Raw genomic sequence first — 22,649 nt, 5'->3', positions numbered from 1 at the left:
AGGTTGAGACTTACCCTATTCTGACTTCAGTCACCAGTATAGTTCATGTTGGGTCATAACTTAAAGCAGTAGCTGGAAAGCCAGTCTTTCTGTAGATGAGTCTCCAATAGAAAGAGAAAAAAATCAAGATAATAAGATAGATACCACTCTTACCCTAATTAAACATATAAAACTCAGTGAATCCCCCTACAACCTGTATGTTACCCCCAATGACACAATAACTGACGCTTCAAACACTTTGTATCGTTTATTTTCAAATATTCTCTAATAAACTTATCTTCAGAGTGCTTTGAAAACACTAATCCTCACAACAGCCATGACACACAAGAGCTGATTGTCTTCAGGTGAACTCCCACGTACTCTTTGTCTTTAAGCATTTCTGGGCATTCAGCAGCCATTTCTGTTGCTAGCAGGGTAGCTGACTAAGGAACCAATCCTTGGTCATATGGTAAGAGAACATTTAATATTACATCAGACCCAGTGAATGCCTCATAGTGCTTTGGAGTAGGAATTCGTATCCTCCACCCCTTAATATGAAAGTTAATAAAGTTGTATCTATCCTTTAAATCCATTCATGTGTCTGTCTTCATTCTCCTGTGTGTCCTGATCAGTAACTTATAACTGCAGTGCTGCAGTAATCTTTATAAAGGTACTTACAAAAGCTGCAGCTTTTGACTTGTCTTTCTGTTTACACCTTCTGTTATGCTTAAGACTGGAGTGAAAATATTAGTAAAGGGAAGAATTTCCCTCTATTAAATGTTTTTTTCCCCAACCAGTGTCTGTATGAAAATACTTATGAATCTTGACACTTTTGCCAGAGTTGATAGGACCTCTTTTTTTCCTCTCACTAGGCACAGTATTTTGAGGTGCGCCAGAATTATTCAGGAGCTTTAGAAACTGTGAACCAGATAATAGCAAACTTCCCAGACTTCCTTCCTGCTTTCATAAAGAAAATGAAACTACAACTAGCCTTGCAGGACTGGGAGCAAGCAGTTGAAACAGCACAAAGGTTCAGTATACATATATGTCTGTGTTGTTGCTTTGTTTCAGTTGTTAAGAACATTGGGAAATGCACTAGTTGAGTTTGCTCTTATAGGGATTATTGATGATGTAATAATGATAGGACAGGAAGGGACCTCGAGAGGTCATCTAGTCCAGTCTCCTGGTATTATCTAGACCATCCCTGACAGGTGTTTGACAAACCTGCTCTTAAAAATCTCCAATGATGGAGATTCCACAACCTCCCTAGGCAGTTTATTCCAGTGTTTAACCACCCTGACAGGAAGTTTTTCCTAATGTCCAACCTAAACCTCCCTTGCTGCAATTTAAGCTCATTGCTTCTTATCCTGTCCTCAGAAGTTAAGAAGAAGAATTTTTCCTCCCTCCTCCTTGTAACAACCTTTTATGTACTTGTACTCTTGTGTTTAAATATTTTAAAACATTTGTGCCTCAGTCTGCTACCAGTGAAATAATGTGAGATAAGATTAAGTAAATTAACCCAAATCATGTTACACACTTATGGTATGTGCATGCTGTCCAAACTTTAGAAAATTTCTGTAAATTTAAAAGTCCCACATCTTGTTATATGGGAAATACCAGAATGCTATATTAACTAAGCATCTTCACCTTTTTGTGGTAGGTTTGAAGTCCGTAAACTTTCATTATGGAAATGTGATCACAACTCCATATTTAACTTTGTAATCCCAGTTATGATTGTGATCCCTCTCTAAATTTAAAACAAACAAACGAAAAAGCTAAAATGCCTCTTTTACAACTTCACTGTGTCATTGGTGCTTTCTTGCCTAAAAAAAGTTTTAGAGGGGGAGAGTTGTGAGGTGGTTCTGACAAGATTGTTATGGGGAGAAGTTTCATAATTTTCATTTTTGAAATGTTTTCTAATGGCTTTTTTTGTAACATTACATCTCAAAACTGGCTTGGCTTAGGAACTCCAAATTAATTTCAGTCACTAATCTTTAATGAGTACTAACGCCAAGATTACAAAACAAATTCCTAGGACCCTGTAGCTAGGTTCCTAAATCCATATGTAGGCACCTTCCTGATTTTTCACCCAGCTATTCCCATTGTGGAGTTAGAAGCTTAACTTTAGGCTCCTGGTTTTAAAAGTCTTGGCCAAAAGTATAGGTATTCTAGTTTTGTAGGATAATTTGAAGTTCATTGCTGCTGGGAGATCCACAGGGACTCAATGTTTTTATTATTTTTTTTTTTACAGTAGATATTGCCCCTCTCAGGAGCCCCCCAAAGGAAAAGACCTTTAATTCAGTCCTCTGAACTTCTAAGTCTCCAAAGCACTGGTGTTGATAAGCCCTACTTAAATAGCGTGTAAAGACAGTTTGTTCAGATCTCAGCCAATAAAACTTTAGAACACTTTATAAGATCGGCAGGTGGGAATCTTTTTTTCCTGTGGCATTAATAATATACTGGCTCCTGGCTGTGATGATGTATTATCAGAAACTGGATGATATGGCCCTATTCCAGATAAAGGGAAAATTCAGATAATGAAGTGTCTATTACCTGTAGTTGTATAGCAAAAACTACTTGAAAATCATTAAAAAATACCTGCTTTTTTTTTTAAACCCCTCTCATTTACGGTTCTAACAGAATTCTAAACTAAAGTTGTCATCTAAGTATGAAAATAATCTTATCGTAAAATTCTTCTTAAATCAGCAAATGAAAGGGACAGTATTGAGATAAAAATGTTTATTAATATATTTGTTTATAACATAGTTCCGGCGTTAATGGTCTCACTTCACATCATATGCACTTTAACTTGTTGCATTTGTAAGCCTGAACAATTAAAATTAAGTTCAGTTCCCCTTTAGGTTTGAGTCTTAAAACTCCAGAAGAATGTTTTAGTATCAAATGAGCTGTTTCCGTTGGAATTTAAAAAAAGAAAAAAAAGTCTTTTCTGCTAAATTGTTTAAAAGCTGGTCTTTACACAATAGAATTTTTGGTGAAATTGGAGTTAACATTTCTCCCTTATTGGAAATAGCAGATCATAAAGCAAACTGAATCTTGATTTTCCTTAGGCTGTTGCAGAAAGATACTCTTAACTTGGAAGCCATAAGGATGGAGGCTCTACATTTTTTGTGTAGGGAGGGTAATATACCTGAGGTGAGTCTTTGTATAGCACTTTTTAAAAGCATCTAACTATTTTGAATCATTAAAGCATTCAGTGATTGAGGTTATTGTATAGAGTACAGTAAGTATTTTGAGCAGTTTAAGCATTTTATTAATGGAAAATGAAAAGTGATGAGATCCTGCTAGTAATTCTGTACCTTTCATCATCATGTATTTTTTTTGATAAGATGGCCTTGTTGCACACTGCAATACTCTGCCAGTTAGAAGCCTGTGTTAGACCACATGTCCATTTCTTCCTGTCCCCTTTTTGTCTAATAAGCTAGTTGTGTGGCACCAAAAGTCCCTGCTACCTTTTTCTTCCTTTCTGGGGTCCCTTTGTTTGGATATGTGTGTATTTATAGCACTGTTCAGCTACTTTGAAGAAACTTTTAAAAATTCTATTTAATTCTTGTAAGAATTAAATATTTTATATACATTACCCCTTTTCACATTTTTAGAAGAAAATATGCTTTCACACAGTTAGCACAAATCTGAATAAATTAAATTATGATACAAAAATGCTAGTAAGTCTAACTATATTAAATGCAAAAAGGTTTAATGACATAAATGCGAAGTGTTCATATATTTCATACACTTCTCATTTTTTAGAGAAAAATATTTTCATGCTACTAGCACAATTTAAAATAAATTGCATACGACTACTAGCACATTTTAAAGAAATTAAATGGTACAGACTTAATGGTGCATTTTAATATGCTATGATGTATAATTTTATAAAAGATCACATGATTTAAAAAAGACCTTCTGATTGGGGAAAAGCCCACCTGCCTCATTTGCTAAGCCAAACTCCCAGAACTGGGATTTCTGAGTTTAGTCCTGCAGTGGTTGGTGGGGTTAGCTGCTTTTCCCTTTGCCTTTTTTCCTTTTATATATACATAACTTCCTTGGACAATAATGAAAAGGGGATTTTATTTGTTGACTACATTTCTAAAAGGAGAAAGATATCATGTGGAAGTAGAATTTTGCAAGAGTGCTCTAAATAAAAGCATCATGAATCGGTTCATAAGTTTGTGGACATTGGCACATCTCTTAATAACCAGAGTAGTTGTGTCATATTAATTCCTAACCATCTTTATTTTCTGTGAAAAGATATCTTCTTTTAATGGTCTGGTGCGTAGTCACAGAGCTTGTGGAAGTGTGTAACTGTAACATATCAATACAGCCACTAGAGATTTTCAGAAGCTCAGTGAAATTTTGTTTAAAGTTTTAAAGTGCAAATTTAAGATTTTGGGACAAATTTTCAAAAGCAACTAAGTGAGACTTAAGAGCCCAAGTCACTTTGAAAATGGGACTTGAGCTTCTAAGTCAGGGGTGTGCAAACTTTCTGGCCCGAGGGCCACATTGGGGTTGCGCAACTCTATGGAGGGCTGGGTAGGGAAGGGTGTGCCTCCCCAAACAGCCTGGCCCCCACCCCCTATTCACCCCCTCCCACTTCCTGCCCCCTGACTGCCCCCCTCAGAACTCCCAACCCATCCAACCCCCCCCTGCTCCTTGTTCCCTGACTGCCCCCTCCCAGGACCCCCGCTCCCTATCCAACCCCACTCCTCCCTGTCCCCTGACTGCCCTGACCCCTATCCACACCTCCCACCCTCTGACAGCCCCCCCCCCCAGGACTCCCACCCCCTATCCAACTGCCCTCTGCTCCTCATCCCCTGAGCACCCCCTCCTGGGACCCCCCGCCCCAAGTGCCCCCCAGGATCCCACCCCCTTATCCAACCCCCCCTGCTCCCTGTCACCTGACACCAATCCACATCCCCGCCCGCTGACAGGCCCCCTGGGACTCCCACTCCCAACCTTCCCTGTTCCCCATCCCCTGACTGCGCCCGCCCGCCCCCCGAACCTCCACCTCATCCAACCGCCCCCTCCTCCCTGACTGCCCCCAGGACCTCCGCCCCCTTGCCAGCAGCAGGAGCTCGCAGCCGTGACACCCGGCCAGAGCCAGCTGTGCTCCCCATGCTGCCCAGCAGGAGCAGCATTCCATAGCGCAGCCCTCGTGGCGGCATGGCTGTGGGGAAAGGGGGACAGCGGGGGAGGGGCCGGGGACTAGGCTCCCTGGCTGGGAGCTCAGGAGCCGGGCAGGATGGTCCCGTGGGCTGGATGTAGCCTGCGGGCCATAGATTGCCTACGTCTGTTCTAAGTCATTGTGACATTCCTCAAGGTACAGTCTGGATACTTGCATCCCCTCTAGTTCTTCTTCAAGTTCTTGCTCATGTCCATTCCATACTAAGTGTGTGTGCACTGCGTGCACAGTTGCTGGAGATTTTTCCCTTAGCTGTATCCATAGGACTGACTCTAGCACCCCCGGCAGTTGTGCATGTATGGGCTGATACAAGGGATGCTGCCAGTGCCACATCCTTTCAGTTCATTCTAATCACATGTGATCGTTGTTTGGAACGATCCCTCTTGCTCTTGCAAGGCTTCTTTCCCAGTGGTTTGAACTTTGTACTCTATTGTATAGTTTGGGAGTTAGTGTATATAGTGGTCCTTGTTGTCGAGGTACCTCGTGTGGCAAGCCCACGCCAGTGAGTGACCTGCACTCTAGCTGTCTAAAGTGCCTTGGAGAAACTCATGTTAAAGAGACGTTCCAGTTCTGCAGGGGCTAGGGTGACCAGATGTCCCGATTTTATAGGGATGATCTCAATTTTGGGGTCTTTTTCTTATATAGGCTCCTATTATCCCCACCCCCTAACCCGATTTTTCACATTTGCTGTCTGGTCATCCTAGCAGGGGCTTCAGACTTGAAGGAAGGCAAGATGGTGGCCAGGACCTCCTTTCAGACAGCTCTGGATGTGGCCGACTCAGCAGCCAGAACAATGGCATCAGCGGTCACCGTGAGGCACTGTTTGTGGCTCCAATCATTGGGCCTCTCTAATTAAGTGCAGCAGTCCATCCAGGACCTCCCCTTTGAGGGTACCTCCTTATTCTCCGAACAGATGGACTCCAAGCTTCATGCCTCAAAGGCTCAAGGGCCATGCTTCGCTTCCTTTACATGCCCCTGGCCTCCAGGAAGCATTTCAGGCTTCAGCAGCCTCCCAGATTTCCAGTGTCTTCCAGGCAGGAGCCCTACAAAAGAAATAAAAATATAATGCAAGCAAATTCTTACTTTACCAAGGCTAATAGGTTTAAAAGCAAAAAGATCTGTCTCACCATAAGCTGTAATATGTTTCACAGGCTGCATCTCCTTCCAACCTGGGACCATTACTTCAGTTTTTTGAGAGTTGTTGATGTCATGATCAGAAAGATGGGAGGAGAATAGGGGTAATGAGACAGTTTCCCCCGCCCCTTATAGTCCAGTTCTTTGTGCTGAAAAAACCCTTGCTGAGTCACAGTGAGAGGCAGTTTCATTGCGTTCATAAGCTCCAAACGGTCCTTTTTAGAGGAATTGTAAATTGCTTGTTTTCAACACCTCCCTTATTGGAGGATGGCCACTTAAGCATTTAATAGTTTTCTAAGACCTGTGTTCAGTCCTTGGTTGTCTCTGAGAAGCTAGTCTGTGGGCATTCCCCAGTACCATAATATATTTGAGTGACATCATGAAGCAAAACTTCATCGTTTTAAACAGTGTTATTACATACATGTTATCAGGACAACAATATTCAGCAGATTGAGTTTTCAAATGATACCTCAAAAAGCATATTTTGTATAAAATATATCATAACTTTATAAAAGTGGTGAACATGGGTAGAGGGTGTCAGTCACTTAGTTGCTTTTGAAAATTATTTTCCTTTATCCTTCTGCTTTATAGTTTGAGAACCATGTATTATTCCAAATCTTTCAGTATAGATGATGTTTAATTATTCCTCCCTAAATCTTTTGTTCTCAAGGTAAAATTGCCTTGTAGATAAGAAGCTCAGTGCGATTTCTGGAGGAGTATTTTAAAAACGTACATTTTTTTTTTTGATGTTTGAAGAACATGTCTGAGAAACTGTTGATCTCTCTTCTGCTTCCAAGCTGATTTTATTTACTGGTTCTTGAATAATCTGCCTTTTAGGTGTAGGAATAAATTTGCTTTGCTGTCCCTTTGCTGCCACAGCAGTTCCAGAGTATTGTTTTTCCAACTTCTATATAAAAGTTATTTCCAACACTTGAAAACATGTATTTTCTTGGGTTGAATTATTAAGATCCTTTTATATCTTGGAATAAGGCTCACAGAATGTCATGCTACTGGAGTTTGTGATGTTCCTTGAGGTATTGTGTTCCTTCCATATTGATCATAGTGTTCCATTCTCTTAGGCTACAGCCAAGCTGAGAGACCTAATTAATGCATTGGACAAGTTGGAACCACATAATCCTCAACTATTTTGTAAAATGGCATTAGCTTTCAGCAGAACAGTGAGTGTACTTTTTTTTTTTCTTAAACAAAATGCAAATAATAGCTATAGATCTCGCTTTTGATTTTTGGTAGTAGGGGTTGTGTGTCAATTAAAAACTTTACTTGGAGAGAGAGAAAGTGGGTTGATTGTTTAACTTGATCTCTATATTTGAAAATTCACTGGTATGGGCTGAGAAAAGAGACACCTACTAGCCAGTCAGTTTCTCTGCTGCTCACATGAGTTCTAAATAGCAGTGAAGCTGAACAGCCTTGTTAATTTCATACTCTTGCTTCTGCTTTTGTTTGGTAAAGCTCTGAAACATGGCAATGCCATTGGAGTTGTCTGCAGACTTAGGAGGACAGCATTGAAGTGAATTACATTTGAAAGGATATGTTTATAACAGTAAGGGCTAAATAGGTAATTTTTAAAATGAAAGCATAAATTCTGCATGGAAAGTTTGGGTCACAGCAAACACCAGGAGGAGCTTCCCATTTGCTATTGGAGAATAAATTTTATTTATAAAGTTCTAGATAAGTGGATGACGGTTAATATGATGTGGCCAGAAAAAATACCTAGTCTACCAAATTACCTAGTCTCAGTAGTCTACCAAAATGAGAAACAAATGCCTCTAGGTAAAGTATGAGCTTGTTTTCATAAGATTACTCAAATAATTGTACATTTCACAGGTTATTTGTAAATTACTTGCTGTTGACCAAAGCCTTTGTGGGGAGCATCTATTCCATTTAATTGTAATAAGGGAACAGATTTTACTGACAGACGTTATAACTCCTTAAACACCTCATTTCTCTGTAATAATGTGTCCCAGCACCTGTTGACAGCATTGGTTACATAGAACCGCAAATATTAGAAAAATCAGTGCAGGGTAAGTTAGTCTTTATTAGATATCTGAGGCACTGAGATGCTACAGGAATGGGTGGCGGTATAAACTTGAGAACAGATTGATCTTTGAGAGTTCTCTCGCCCATCTGTAGCCAAAAGAAACAACAAGATGACAGTAGTATTTTACTTTCAATTATTGGTTGGTATAATATCAGCATATTATTCAATAGTTTTGAAAACTGGGTGCTCAGTTCTAATCTCCTAAAACTAACTCCCATGCACAGGAATATATGAGAAATAAGTGGTTACAGAAGATATGGCATTTTGCTCCTCCATCCTTGAGATAAGTGAGGACTCAGTGCTGCTATTTAAAATCTAATGTGCAACTTCTTTTGAAGATTCATTGTAACTTTGTGTTTTGTTTTTTTTTTCAAAATGTGGTGAAACTGATTAAGATTGAAAGCTTTCAAATGTAAAACTCTTCTGACTTTAGTGTGGCCGGAACCACCTCATCCTTCAACAGACACAGATCTTAGTTGAAAGAGCATTTGACATGGCATCCCATGATTCTGAAATTGCTACAGAACTTGGCTACCAGATGATTTTACAAGGGAAGGTGAAAGAGGCTTTAAAATGGTACAAGACTGCTATGGTGCTTGATGAGACAAGTGTTTCTGCACTAACAGGTATGGCATGAGACTTTTTCTATTACTAACCATTTATTTAAAGGACAGAGACAACTTAAAAGTACTTCTCTCTGATTTGTTTTATCTACTGTTGTTACAGATAATGCATGAAATTACTTAATAACAGAAAGATTAAGGCTTTATTTTCAGTTTATTTTCTCAGAGCATTTGACAACACTTTATGCCAATTTCACTATTTTCTTCATAGGGTCATTCCTCCTGGTTGGGTGGGTTTTTCACTCCTCAACAGGAGAGTGAGAGAGGTTTTTTAAATAAAATGGAATTTGAAAAAACACAGTGGCAGAAGGAATCAGGGAGAAGAATATGCTTGGCAGTGCTTTCAATGTGTATTTTTTTAACTGGCTAGTTTTCAAGTTGATAGCGTTCCTTTAACTGGTTTTTCTATTGCTCTGTAAGCTTTTGAAAAGATAAAATCATCCTTGTAACATGAATGGGTAACCATAAGATATATGTTGAGGAGACTATCTCTAATCCTTTTGCAAAAAACTTGTTCTTTTTTCTAATTTACAGCTGTTATTATGTCTTTGAGGAGAATTACAACCGACGCAATAAATGACTTGTGTGTTTAAAAAAATGCTAGAATTCTAAATTTCTTTGCTTTCATTGGTTGTTGCAAGGATAACTCTGACTAGAGAAGTTATTTCACAAATCAAAAACATTTGGTATACAATATTTCCATGAGGAATAGGATCCTCTTAAAGACTGCAAGACTAACAAGAAACTCCCCTTTCATATATCCTATCGACAATTTTTTGTGCCATCAAAAAGCAACTGCAAGATACTGGTGTTGCTTCCATGCCAAGAGGGACTGTTGGGTGGTATAACTTGATAGTTGAAAATATTTGTTCAGGTTCCCAGAAGAAAAAAGCAGCTTGAAGAGGCTAGTTAGGTTGAGGGGGAAGAAGCTGTAACTTGTAACTGATGATGACTGAAGCCAATAACACTTTTACTACTTGATGGTCTTTATTTTTAAAATGTTCTTTGACTCTTATTTTCTCGCTTTGGTACAGTGAAGCTTTATAATAATTTCACACAATGTTCTTGGCTCTATGAATCAACAGAACAATATATTTTTAGCATTGGAAATGAAATCTGTATTAGATATTTTTAATTATTTTTGTTAGTGCTAGTCATACTTAGTCCTTTTTATTTATTTTAAGGGGTCAGATTCTTATATGGCCGTCTCACTGAAGTATATGGCATGACTCATGTTTGTACAGCACATAGTCCAAACAAACCTCGATTGTGGTTGAGGCCTTTAGTTGCTACTGCAATACAAAAAAATTAATAATGAAAGAGTTTTAATTAGAATTTGTACTACACTTCCTTTTGGCCTCAGCCCCAAAAGCTATCAGGTTTTTGTGGCATGCCTGATACTGAGCTTAATCCTATTTTTCTTCTTCGAGTGCTTGCTCATGTCAATTCCATTCTAGGGGTGTGCATGCCCACATGCAATGTCATTGGAGATTTTTGCCTTAGCGGTATCCGTAGGGCCAGCTGTGGTGCCCCCTGGAATCCATGCTCATGCGTCAGTATATCAGGCACCACCGGCCCTACACCCTCTCGGTTACTTCTAACTGCCCGGGGTAGTTAGTTGGAGCACCTTTCCTTGCATAACAAGGGCTAGCAGCTTCTTCTCTTCTGACTTCAAGGGCTTTGAGGCCTTAGGGCCTTGTAAATAGTTTGTTTATAGTAGTTAGTGTAGTTAGAAATTAGTTCCAGCAGGGACTTTGCCCCAGGCGGGCCATGCCCTGGTCTCCGGGGGTTAAGCCCTGCATGGACTGTAACAGGCCTGTGCTTGTAAATGACTCCCATAGCAACTTCCTCTCAGAAAGAGTGGGATATTTGCTTGCGGGCTGTCCTTATGGAGGCTGCCTTTCATCCGGCTTCCGAGCTGTCCTGCCAAGACTCATCTAATATCTCAGTCCCGGTGCCCAACGCACCCCTGGCACTGGACTGTCCCCGGCACCGCTCCCCATCACCAGTGCCCCAAAAGAAAAGAAAAAAGCATGTCTCCACGGCATTGGGCAAGAAGGGCCATGGGACATCGGGCAAAGGACCCAGTTCAGGCTGCCAGGCCACTCCGGAGCCATGTATACATGCCTGCCCGGTCGGGGCCCTTGGCCCCTTTAAGGATCCACCACAGGCTCCCGCGGTATGGGACCCAAACTCCTGATGGCTTCGATGCCTTCCCAAGCTCCCCCAGCACTGAGAGAGCAGAAGCCTCCACTTGCAGTGTTGGCACTGCAGGGAATGGCAAAGACTTCCTACGAGGGCAAACCAGCCGCTAAAACCACTCGGGGGCAGTGGAGCGCCGACAATCCTCTGAGACAAGGCAGCGCCCTCCATCTCTGTGCCACAAATCTCCAGAGTTGCAGCCTGGATCCTCTGGGGCTTGTCCTCAGTCACTGGCACCACTATTGCGGTTCCTGCCGTCTTGACGCAGATCACCTTGGTGAAGGCTCCGGTTTCCATATTACTGGCACTGTTCGTCCTCATGTTGGTCGTCCTCTCGGCGCAGATCTCAGTCACTTGTCTGGTGGGAGCGCTCCCTGTCATGGCTCTGGTCCCAGCGGCATCGATCCTCTCACTCCAGCACCGGTCTTCGGTGGCGACAGTCAGCAGGCAGATGCAGGCGTCAAGGACACCACTGTGGTCACCGAAAGGGGATTCCTCTGGCATAGAAGGGCAGTTCAGCCCCTCGCCCAAACTCCAACAGCGTGATCGGGCACCTGAGGCCGTGTCTACATCGACGTTGCCTTGGCAGCATGGCCAGTGGCCACCGCAATGGCCTTATTGGGGTGCACGGGGCATGCCAGTCATGACTCCCTCTTCGCACCACTCATCTGCCACTGCTTTGGAGCAACAGTTGGCGTCACCGACGGCACTGGGCTCGGTGCATGAGTCGTGCTCAGAGGTCAAGTTAGAGGAGTCTGCACCCACCCCTAAACCTCCCTCCCCCACAGGGGACGATGCCTGGGGCCTCCACCGGTGGTACAATCATCTTCATCCCCAGACAAGGCGGTCGTGGGACCCTTGTGGGCCAGCCCGCCGGATGATTTTAAAGAACACCAAGCCCTGCTTTGACTGGTGGCTGAGAGCTTGGACCTAGAGGTAGAGGAGATGGCTGAGCAGGTGGACACATTTTTCAGTGTCCTCTCAGCCTCTACCCCTGCCCGTATTGCACTACTAGTGCATGACATGGTCCTCAAAATTGCCAAGGTCCTCTGACAAACCCTGTCATCTATCCCTCCCACCTCCAAAAGGGCTGAAAAGAAGTACTTTGTCCCAGCCAAAGGGTTTGAGTACCTTTATACCAACCCACCTCCGGGCTTATCGGTTGTCTCTGCAGCCAATGAAAAAGACAAGCGGGGGCACACCAGCTCAGCTCCCAAAAATAAAGATGCCAAAAACCTGGAGCTTTTTGGGAGAAAAAATTGTTCAACTGCCAGCCTGCAATTCTGAGTAGTGAATCATCAGGCTCTCTTGAGCAGATACTATTTTAACGTATGGGACTCCCTTCGTAAGTTCAGGGAGTCCCTCCTGCAGAGTTTGGCCCAAGAATTTGGCACCCTGGTAGAGGAGAGCACTGTGGCGGCTAGGTGGTCCCTCTAAATGGTGTGGGACATGGCGGACTCAGCAGCTATGGTGGTCGCGTCAGTGGTGGTTGTGAGGCGCAGCTCCTAGCTTCAGACTGCCGGCCTTACCTCTGTTTGCTTAACTTTAAACCTAAGACTAGAGGGGTTCCTCTGGGCTATATGAATCTGATTACCCTGTAAAGTATTTTCCATCCTGATTTTACAGAGAGAATTTTTACCTTTCTTTCTTTAATTAAAAGCTTTCTTTTTAAGAACTTGATTGATTTTTTCCTTGTGTTAAGATCCAAGGGGTTGGATCGGTGTTCACCAGGAACTTGGTGAAAAAGCCTCTCAAGGCTGCCTAGGGAAGGTTTTGGGGGGACAGAAAGTGATCCAGACACTGAAATTTCTGGATGGTGGCAGTGTTACCAGATCTAAGCTAGTAATTAAGCTTAGAAGTGTCCATGCAGGTCCCCACATCTGTACCCTAAAGTTCAGAGTGGGGGAGGAACCTTGACAGTCACCTAGAATGGAATCGACATGAGCAAACACTCGAAGAAAAATGGTTTACCGACCTTGTTTCATAACTGTTGTTCTTTGAGATGTGTTGCTCATGTCCATTCCATTACCTGTCCTCCTTCCCCTCTGTCGGCGTTATCAGCAAGAACGAATTGAAAGAGCATAGGGCTGGCAGTGCCTGATATACTGACTCTTGAGCGTGGCACTCCAGGGCGTGCCACAGCTGGCCCTATGGATACCACCAAGCCAAAAATCTCCGAAGACCACGCACATGAGTGCAAACACACACCTAGAACGGAATGGACATGAGCAACACATCTCTAAGAACAACAGTTATGAAAAAGATGGATAACCGTTTTTTCTCTCTTCCAAGGATGAGGGATTAAAAGTGTCACTTTCAGACTCTTGTCTCTGGCCATGCTCCCTAGGAACCTTCTGAAGATGGGGGAGGAGGTAAACTCCCATTCTCACGCCTACCTGAATCATATAGTTGAGTTGATTAAGAAACAAGGCTGAGAAATTGGTGATGTCTGTATGGGGCAGGTATCTCTGAGGGAGGCTTGACTGTATTATGGTAGCGCTGTATGTGCCTGTATGTTTGCTAGAACTCTGTGAATGGCCATTTCTAGGCTCTGGATTAGGAGTGGCACAGTAGGCTTAGTTTGCTCATGTTTGTTGTGTGTTCCGTAGTTAAAAGGAGGGAAGCTAGTCTTCAGTGCTGTTGCCTCACCTGTCCCTACCTGACACGGGATAGATGAAAGTAAAAAAATTACATAACATATCCATAAACAGCATGTTTATTCCACTCAAGGGTGGAATAGATTTAAAATTTAAATCAAGGCATCATTTGTTTTTTTACAAGTCTTTTATTTGTTTGCTGCCTTACTTGTGGTGAGAGCACAGCTAGATTTATTGCTCTGTCACCCTTTAACTCTTCAATGTTTCAGCTGTTGTTGTCATCCCCCAGAGCTTCTCTTGATGCTGAGTGCCTGAAGGCACTACTGTTATGAATCATACTGCATGCTTTGACACTTATGAAGTCTGAATTGAGCTTTTTTCTAATGCAGTGTAATGTTTTTGCAAACCACAAATATCTATAAAACCTTGTATCCCATTTTCCTTGGGGACAGGGACCATCTTTTTTGTTCTGCGTTTGTACAGCATCTAATGTAACAGTGTCCTGCACTGGTACAAGGACTCCTACGTGCTATAATAAAGCCAGTATTAAGTAACACTTTCAAAGAATGTTGAGAGAACAAGCTCTCCTGGGCATCCATGGCTAAGACTAATGAATATGTTCTTCTGGTTTCCACTCAAAATAGGAATAAAGTGATACCATAAAGGTCAAAAGACCCAATATTTACCCTAAACTGAAAGACTTTAAAGTATTTAAATGTTACCGTAGTCTTGGAAAAATGTATTCTTGATAAAAATCCAACATCTATAAGGAAAACAAAAAACAGTCCGTGATAGCTACTTGATGACCTATATCATTCATTTTTTACCATTTTTCTGCCATGCATCTGTTGGGTGCAGGCAGTATACTGAAACTTCAGTGAGCAAGATTGCTTCTGAAAGAATGAGCTTATGCCCATTTTTTTTCCTTGAAAGATGTTAATTTTCTTAAGTTTTTTTTTTTTTTTTTTTTAAAAGAAACAGCAATATAAAGTCTGGCTTTCACTGGTTTTGTTGGAGGTATAGCACATTTGTTTTGAGCTCTTCCTACCTTTATTGAAGAGTTGAAATTATTTTTTCATAATTTATCTTAATTCTCTAGTCATCAGTCTTCCAGCCTGGAGAGGAGCTAAATTTTTAATGTTTGGAGAGAAAAGAAAAGCAAGTCTCACCTGCACACAGTGGGGTTTTTTTTGTTTTTTTTAAACCTGTTTTTAGAATTGAGAGACCTGTCAGCCTTTTGTTCTCAGAAGGAAGGACACAAGCATGTTTGATTTCTCCATGTTCTTGAATCCAAGCATGGAACAGTATAAGGGGATTATAAGGACAGCATGGTGGAAACCTGCAAGTTAAAACAAGACTGGTGAATCAAAGATCTACTAGTAATCACACTTCTATAAACAAGCTTTTGCATGTAGCGAATTAGTATCGCTGTTTAGTAAGAAGACATTATATAAAGAGAAACCTCTGAGAGTATTGCTAAACACTGTTCTGTTAGGTGTCTACTCTGTTGCTAAGTAGTTTAAGAATGGAGGGGGGAAGAGAGAGGTTCCACAGATATTTTTCCCATAGGCCATCGAACTATAATGAATACAAAGACTTTGCCCAAACACTTAAGGGAAGTGTGTTAGGGCACACTATGAAATGTCAAAAGGATAACTTTTGAAACTTTAACAAATACCTAAATTGTTTCTTTAAGCTGTATTTTCCTAGACAAAGTTTAAAGCATGTGATGGTGCGGGGGGAAAGAGGAGAGATGGCTTTTATGAAGGCGGGACATAGTTGTAGAAAATTTACATTGTAGATAAACCTTGTGCATCTGTCATAAATCTTAGTTCTTTGTTTTTTCCCCATCAGCCTGTTAACAAAAGGCGGAGGAGTTGATAGGTCAGAGTAAAGAAAATGATTAATGGGGGGCGGGGTAAGGACCCTCTGGAAAGCTTAACACTGTATAGCCACCATAAAGCTGAAACTGAAATTAAATGTTTACTGTTGCAGGAATTATCCGATGTCAGATAACTGAAGGGCAATTAGAAGATGCAGATCAGCAGTTGGAATTCCTTAATGAAATTCAGCAATCAGTTGGGAAATCTGGGGTAAAAGACTTCTTCATTGAAGTGTTTTGATTCTAATCTGAAGTTGTGGCCTGGTTGAGATTACTACAGTTTAACATCTTTATTTTTCTGGAGCAGAGTACTCTTAATGGAGGATGCTTAACGCAGAAATTTGCTTTTTCTGTCTTTTGGTCAAGCAAAGTTAGTGTTGGCCTGCTAGCTGGGGACTATTTGTTTACTCAGATTTTTTCTGAGTTTGGATTGAATGGGGGAAAAGGGGCCTCTTTTTTTATAATGGTGGTGTTAACATTGATAAATGTAACTTATGTGCCTAGAATGGCTTATAATTGCACCATATAAATTGAAAAAGAAATGCATTGTATAGCAAATCTTTATGTACACCTTACAGTGGTCATTCTTAAAGTTTTCAATTGCATTATATAATTGTTACGATATTCCTAAATTTAGCTTTTGCTGAGATCGTTGCATCTAGTTACTGCCTAGAAAAATGGTGAAGTTTTGAGTGGTGCTAGATAAATAATAAAAAGTTTCAAAACTAGTATAGTTGGAGTTAAAGATTTTTTTTTTTTTCAGGATCTGTCTTTCTTGCGTGCAGTTTTAGCTATGAAGAAACATCAAAGACAAGAAGAAGTTATTCACTTACTGAATGATGTTCTGGATACTCACTTTTCATCATTGCATGGCTTACCTCTTGGCATACAGTACTTTGAAAAACTGAACCCTGATTTCTTGCTGGAAATTGTTAGAGAATATCTTAATTTTTGCCCAACACAGGTTAGTAGTATTAGACCTCGTCCTCTGAAAACTAGAATTTATCCAAGGACTCCATTTTTAATATCATTTAATAGTTACAAGTAGAAGGGATCTTTTTTAGAAGAATCACCAAAAGTATATTTACTTTTCACATGAAGCAAAAATTTGTTTTAAATATTTAGCAGTTTTGTACTGGAATAACTGCTAATTTACATCTCATTTTCTTCATACAAAATGCAGCAGTTATATTTGAGGAGGGGTTCAATGTAAATGAAAGGTGCTGTATATACAGTTATTTGATCTATTGTATGATATGGAGAATATAACAGAGTAAAACTCTCTTAAATATCTTAATGTGAAGGCTAGATGTTGATCACGTGGTCATTCCTGACCTCTCACACATATGCAGTTTGTCTGCTCAGGATATTTTCCCACATACATGCATTCATTTCTCTTCTACTTATGTGCAGGTATAAATGTATATAATGGTATTTTAACTCTTTAACCTCAAACAAAAATATAAATTATCCGGACTGTAGGTTATTTTTTTATGGTTGAAGATGGCATCCTGTCATATGTTGAGCTTGACAACAGGAATATTTGACACTTATAACTATGTGTTCTAGTTTCTCAAGAACAGACTGTAAGTTTCATGATAGTGTGAATGCCTCACAACCGTTGTGGCAAAAATTGCAGTGAAATGACAGTGTTTAAAGTCCAAAGAGACGCAAACAATTGCAGCATCTTACAAGGCTACACAATAAAGAAAATAGCACCCATAAGAAATGTAAATCTGTTTTTACGTAGCATCTCATCTGAAAAAAATAATTTTGAATTTTTTTCTTCTTAGAAAGGTGCACATTTTATTGAGCTGTGGAATTGGAAAATGGAAAAGATGACAAAGCAATTGCCACCATGTGAACTATATTTGAAATTGAAGGTTTTTTAATTAGTTATTTCTGAGACTTCAGCTGGTAGGGGCTGTCGTCCAGAAAGATAATTCCATTGGTAATTCCAATGACATTGGCGCTCTGAGCTCTCTTAGAGAATTAAAGGAGGATTGAAACTAATGGTCAGACATCTTTTCTTTTAGAAGAACCTATAGGAAGGGAAAAAGACAAAACTGCAAGGAGAGCCATATCTTACCTTTCATAGAGAGAAGTTTGTGACCTTAGTGAGGAAGAGGAAATGCAGCCTGCATAACCCAACTGGGTAGATGTTGGGACCTTCCATTTTGATTACAGGGAATCCCTCTTCTACCGCATCAAATATCCTGAGGAACTCTTTCAGCCTGTTCCCCTCCTGGGGCTGCGCATTACAGCCTCCTTTGTGGACTAGGAGGTGTGGAGGAAGTTGATGCTGTGAAGGGAAATTAAGGCTGTTTCTAACATTAAATTCCATGTGGATTTTCCTAGTATAATTATGCCAGGTCCACAGAAGATCATGCCACGGAAAGCAGCAGTTTCCCAACTTCTGCTCTGTGTTCTGCTGAGCCCCAACAACATAAAGGTGCTGTGGTGAAGGGGTGTCCCTGGGCCCCCCAGTGAGTGATGGAAGAACAAAGCAGAGCTCCTGTTGACTCAGGCCTCCTACTTACCTTTACCTTCCCCTGATGTACTTGCTTTGATTCCCCTGAAGCCAAATTATTGCTATTTGGGGATCATCTGGCCCCAGTGTGGTGGACTGGCTTGTGTACAACCAGAGAGAGAAGGCCTGATTCTGATTTAATTTATACAAGTCTTACACTGGTTAAGTCCCGCAAACTTTAATAACGGTTCTCTGCATTTACACTGGTATAAATGTGAGTAGAATTTGGCCTCTTATATTTAAAATACTTTCCACTGTTTCTTCATGGTGACACATTCTTTTCACTTTTTGAACTTCCAGATTTTTAGGCTGAGCAAAATTAGCAGTGCTTTCTTTTTACTAGTTCATGTTCTTAAAATGAATTTTTCAGTTGATCTGTTCTTATTTCTAGCCTGCAAATCCAGGACAACCCTCTTCACCGCTGCTCAAACACTGTGCCTCAGTTCTTGAAACTGTGGTAAAAACTGTGCCAGGTCTTCTACATGCTGTCTTTTTAATTGCAAAGGTGAAATACTTATCAGGTAATAATATGTGTGTGGCTGCAGAAATACAAATATTTTTGAATTAAATAAATTAAATATTTTTCTTCCATTGTAAAGTACTGTATAACAATAAAAATATCTGATTTCTTATATTCTGTTCTTTTTTAACACAGTACTAGAATTATTTCTTTCCTCTGGCTTTACCACCTGATTGTTCCCTTTTAGCACTGCTGAAAAAATAGAAATGTAGCATTGAAAGACTTCACCTTACAGAAAAATCAAACCGGACTAGAGAGTGGATGGCTCAGGGACTGGGATAATGGAGCAGTTTCTGTCTCTGCTGTGTTTTTTGGTTGGTTTTGTCTCCAACTCACAATGACACTGATCAGAAGTATTTAGTAGCTGCTATCTGAGGTCATTACCAGCCTGTTAAATAAATATATATATATCTTAAAAGCAAGCTGTGAGGCCTTTATATGTAAATTATAGAGAGGCTAATGGCTTGTCTACACTTGAAATGCAACAGCACTCCTCCTTCTCGAGAGGCAGTGTCTACACTGGGAGTTAGGTTGGCTTAACTGCATTGGTCAGTGGTGTGAATTTTTCAGTTTAGACCAGGCCTAAGTAAGAGGCACTTATCTTCAATACTGGCCTTTGATTTTTTTCTCTTGTTTTTTGCTATTTTGTTTAAATCATTAGGTGATATTGATGCATCCCACAGTGTCCTACAGCATTGCCTGGAACAGAATCCTTCTTATCCAGATGCTCATTTACTTATGGCTCAGGTTCATTTGTCCCAAAACAATTTTAAGCTCTGTTCTCAGTCCCTGGAACTTTGTCTGAGCTACAATTTTGAGGTGAGTTTGATTAAAGGAATTAAACTGTTTTATTCAATCAGTTTTGGAAGACTTCTACTATAGCTTGCACAACAAAATGCATGATTTTAATACTTTTCACTACAAGCTTGGCATCTGAACACGTTTGTCAGATGAATAATTTTAATTGCAAGGCAAATTGGGAGTGTGAAGTCAGGATTCCAAATTTGCCTATTAACTTGCCCCAAGGTATCAGAATTTTCTTGTGGAGTATAGAAGAAAGAAACAGCTTTTTTCTTTTCTGATCTCTCTCTGTATAGAGAACTGGTAACAGAAATAAGTATTACAGTGTACAAGGACATACTATATAAACAGGATTTTTAGTTCCAGAGACACATTGCAACAAAGTTGTAAAAGGTTTGCATAAAAGGAATATAAGAAGAGTGGTCCAAAGTCATACTGCCTTTCAAGAAACCTGGGAACATTGTTAGTCAGTATTTCCTTGTTCCCTGATCAGCAAAGCCAGCACACTTAAGCCGTGGTGGTTCTGAAATGGCTTTCCCCACTCTTATCTATTATGGCTGATTCAGGACTTGGTACTGAGAACTCTGGTCCATTGAAGTCACTGGGACTACTTAGAGTGAAGTGCTTCGCTGAGCCAGGGCCAGCATGCTCAGCAGTTTGCACGAATGAATACTGAGTGAGTATCCTGATAGGGCTTTGCTGGAAGGTAGATGATGATGTGAGACAAGCTGGTCTTTATTTCCTTTCTAAAATATTCCTCTGCCCAGCTTCTGTTCTCCAAACATTGGCATAGAGAAGGTGAATGAAAAAAATACCTACTGATGTGCCTGACATTTTGTATAGAGCCACACTTACTCTTTCCATTTGTTCCCCTTAATATCAAAACAGACCTATCCAAGCAGGTAGAGTGGATGAATGCCACAGTGGGTTTGTGTATAAGTAAATTGCCTAATTATGTATATCTTTGAATGTTCCACTCTTTTTTGAAACTATTGCACCAGCTTACTGAAGCACATGTGGTCTTGTCTATGGTTTAGGAGAGGAGACACTCAGAAAACACCTGTAACAAGCAGGTTCATTTTAAGTAATGGTCTAGTGCATGCCTTTTCATCTCTAGATCAGGGTTCTTACTCATGAGATTCTTTCCTTTCTATGGTATGTGGGTTTTTAATAAAAAAAAATTGTCTTGCATATTCTTTGAAGACAACTTTACTAATAGAAGTAAAACTACATTTGTTAGACACAAGTATAACATGGATTAGTAGTAAGGCTGTGTGTCTGTCACGGAGGTCACAGATTCTGTGACTTTGTGTGACCTCCATGACTTCTGCAGTGGCTGTTGTGTCTGGCTCAGGGGCTGCGGTGGCGGCAGCAGCAGCAGCAGCAGTGGTTTGGGTTTGGGAGGGGCTCAGGGCTGGGGCAGGGGGCTGGGGTACATGGCGGCGCTTACCTCAGGGAGGTGGGGGAACGGGACTCCTAGGTTCCCATGCTCCCACCGGCATGTCCCAGCAGCTTCTAGGCAGAGGGGCCAGGGGGCTCCACGCACTACCTGCGCCCACAGGAACCTCGCCCCTGCAGCTCCCATTGACTTCGATTCCTGGCCAGTGGGAGCTGCAGAACTGGAGCTTGTGGAGCCCCCCTGGCTGCCCCTCCCTCTAGGAGCTGCAGGGACATGCTGGGTAGGGAGTCTGCCAGCCCCACCAGCCCAGCACCAGCAGGGGTCCTGGGCTGTGCACCACCCCCCTTTCCCCAGCACCAGCAGGGGGCCTGGGCCATGTGCTGCTGCCCGCCTCCCCCATAGCACCAGCGGGGGGCCCAGGTCATCCTCCCCCAGCACCTGTGACACCCCTGGATCACACACCCCCAAGCTCCTGCAGCCCCCTGACCCAAGTTTTAGTTTGGAGTATATAGTAAACTTCATGGGAGGTCACAGGCCATGAATTTGTTTACTGCCTGTGACCTGTCCATGACTTTTCCTAAAAATACCCGTGACTAAAATGTAGCCTTAATTATTAGCATTTATTATTCCTTTCTCTAAATATATCTTAGATAAATAACAAATTAACAAATATTAAATTATTCCTCAGGATGCTTGATTTTTTTTTTAAACAGTAAAGCAGAATATAGAAACTGATAACTTCTTATATTTCAGGTGAGAGAACATCCCTTGTATCACTTAATTAAAGCCCAGACTCAAAAGAAGATGGGAGAAATATCAGAAGCTATTAAGACCTTGCAGATGGCAATGAATTTACCTGGAATGAGAGGAGCTGTGGCTTTCTCAAAAGCAAAAAGAAATGAAATTGATGCAAGTAATCGTGTATCTATCTTTCTGGAATTGGTAGACTCTCATCGTTTGAATGGAGAACAGGTATGACAATGAGCAGTTTAATAAAATGCAGTGTATATTTGAGGTGAAATGCAAACCTCAGTTATTCCATTAACAAAGGCATCTATCCCTGAGCTAGTCCATGACAAACCCCTACAGTACTTTACAGGAAGTATTGTCTTTAGGAGACTTAACAATTTTGCAGACATAGAAATATCTGAATTTCAAAGTTTTTTGGAGTTTGGTTCTCAGGCTGTTCTGAGACACATACAAATTCTTTGCTATTCTCAGTGTGGAGATACACTGCTCTGAACCTGCAGACTGGATGAAACGCTTGCCCATCTCTCCTTTAATTGTGATGAGTTAGCTTAAATGCCATGATCAACAATTGTGCGGTTCATAGTTGTATGAGACTGTCATGGAATCACAGGGTCAGTGCTCTCTTGGCTCTGTGTGGTCCCTGGGAGAAACCCCCTTCAGTGTAACAGCCTTCCTTGGGAGTCTCACTCTTGGGGGTTAAGCACTAGACTCCACCACCTCCTGGAACCACACCTCTAAGCCTTCAGCATGCCTGTCTCTCTCCATGAGCTCCCCTCAGTGAGTCCAATAGCTGTTGGACCCACTGGGGGGCCTCCGTGCCCAGAGGGAGCAATGCAACCCCAATCTCTAGACTACATTGACTCTCAGCCAGCATAAAAACAGAAGGGTTTATTGTAAATCCAGCATAGAAAGTTATCAGGGGCCTTGATCATAGAAAGTCTCAGCACAGTCCATCTGGGACTGTCCAGCATCC

The 22,649-nt window shown here is 41.2% G+C and overlaps 1 protein-coding gene across 2 annotated transcripts in view; it reads left to right on the top strand.

Annotated features, from left to right (window-relative positions):
- The window catches only part of TTC21B (tetratricopeptide repeat domain 21B), an 82,904-nt gene that overhangs the window by 14,464 nt on the left and 45,791 nt on the right, over nt 1–22,649 (top strand). For both annotated transcript variants that reach the window (XM_045033068.1, XM_045033067.1), the window contains 9 exons: nt 852–1,009; nt 3,048–3,132; nt 7,393–7,491; nt 8,806–8,998; nt 15,790–15,887; nt 16,440–16,640; nt 18,598–18,727; nt 19,388–19,545; nt 21,680–21,898. In XM_045033068.1, the coding sequence (XP_044889003.1) occupies nt 852–1,009; nt 3,048–3,132; nt 7,393–7,491; nt 8,806–8,998; nt 15,790–15,887; nt 16,440–16,640; nt 18,598–18,727; nt 19,388–19,545; nt 21,680–21,898 (1,341 nt within the window). The remainder of the gene's footprint in view (nt 1–851; nt 1,010–3,047; nt 3,133–7,392; nt 7,492–8,805; nt 8,999–15,789; nt 15,888–16,439; nt 16,641–18,597; nt 18,728–19,387; nt 19,546–21,679; nt 21,899–22,649) is intronic.

Source organism: Mauremys mutica, chromosome 10 (assembly GCF_020497125.1).
Source record: "Mauremys mutica isolate MM-2020 ecotype Southern chromosome 10, ASM2049712v1, whole genome shotgun sequence".
NCBI lineage: Eukaryota > Metazoa > Chordata > Testudines > Geoemydidae > Mauremys > Mauremys mutica.
Note: the sequence above shows the minus strand (reverse complement) of the source record. Positions and strands in the feature narration are given on the sequence as shown.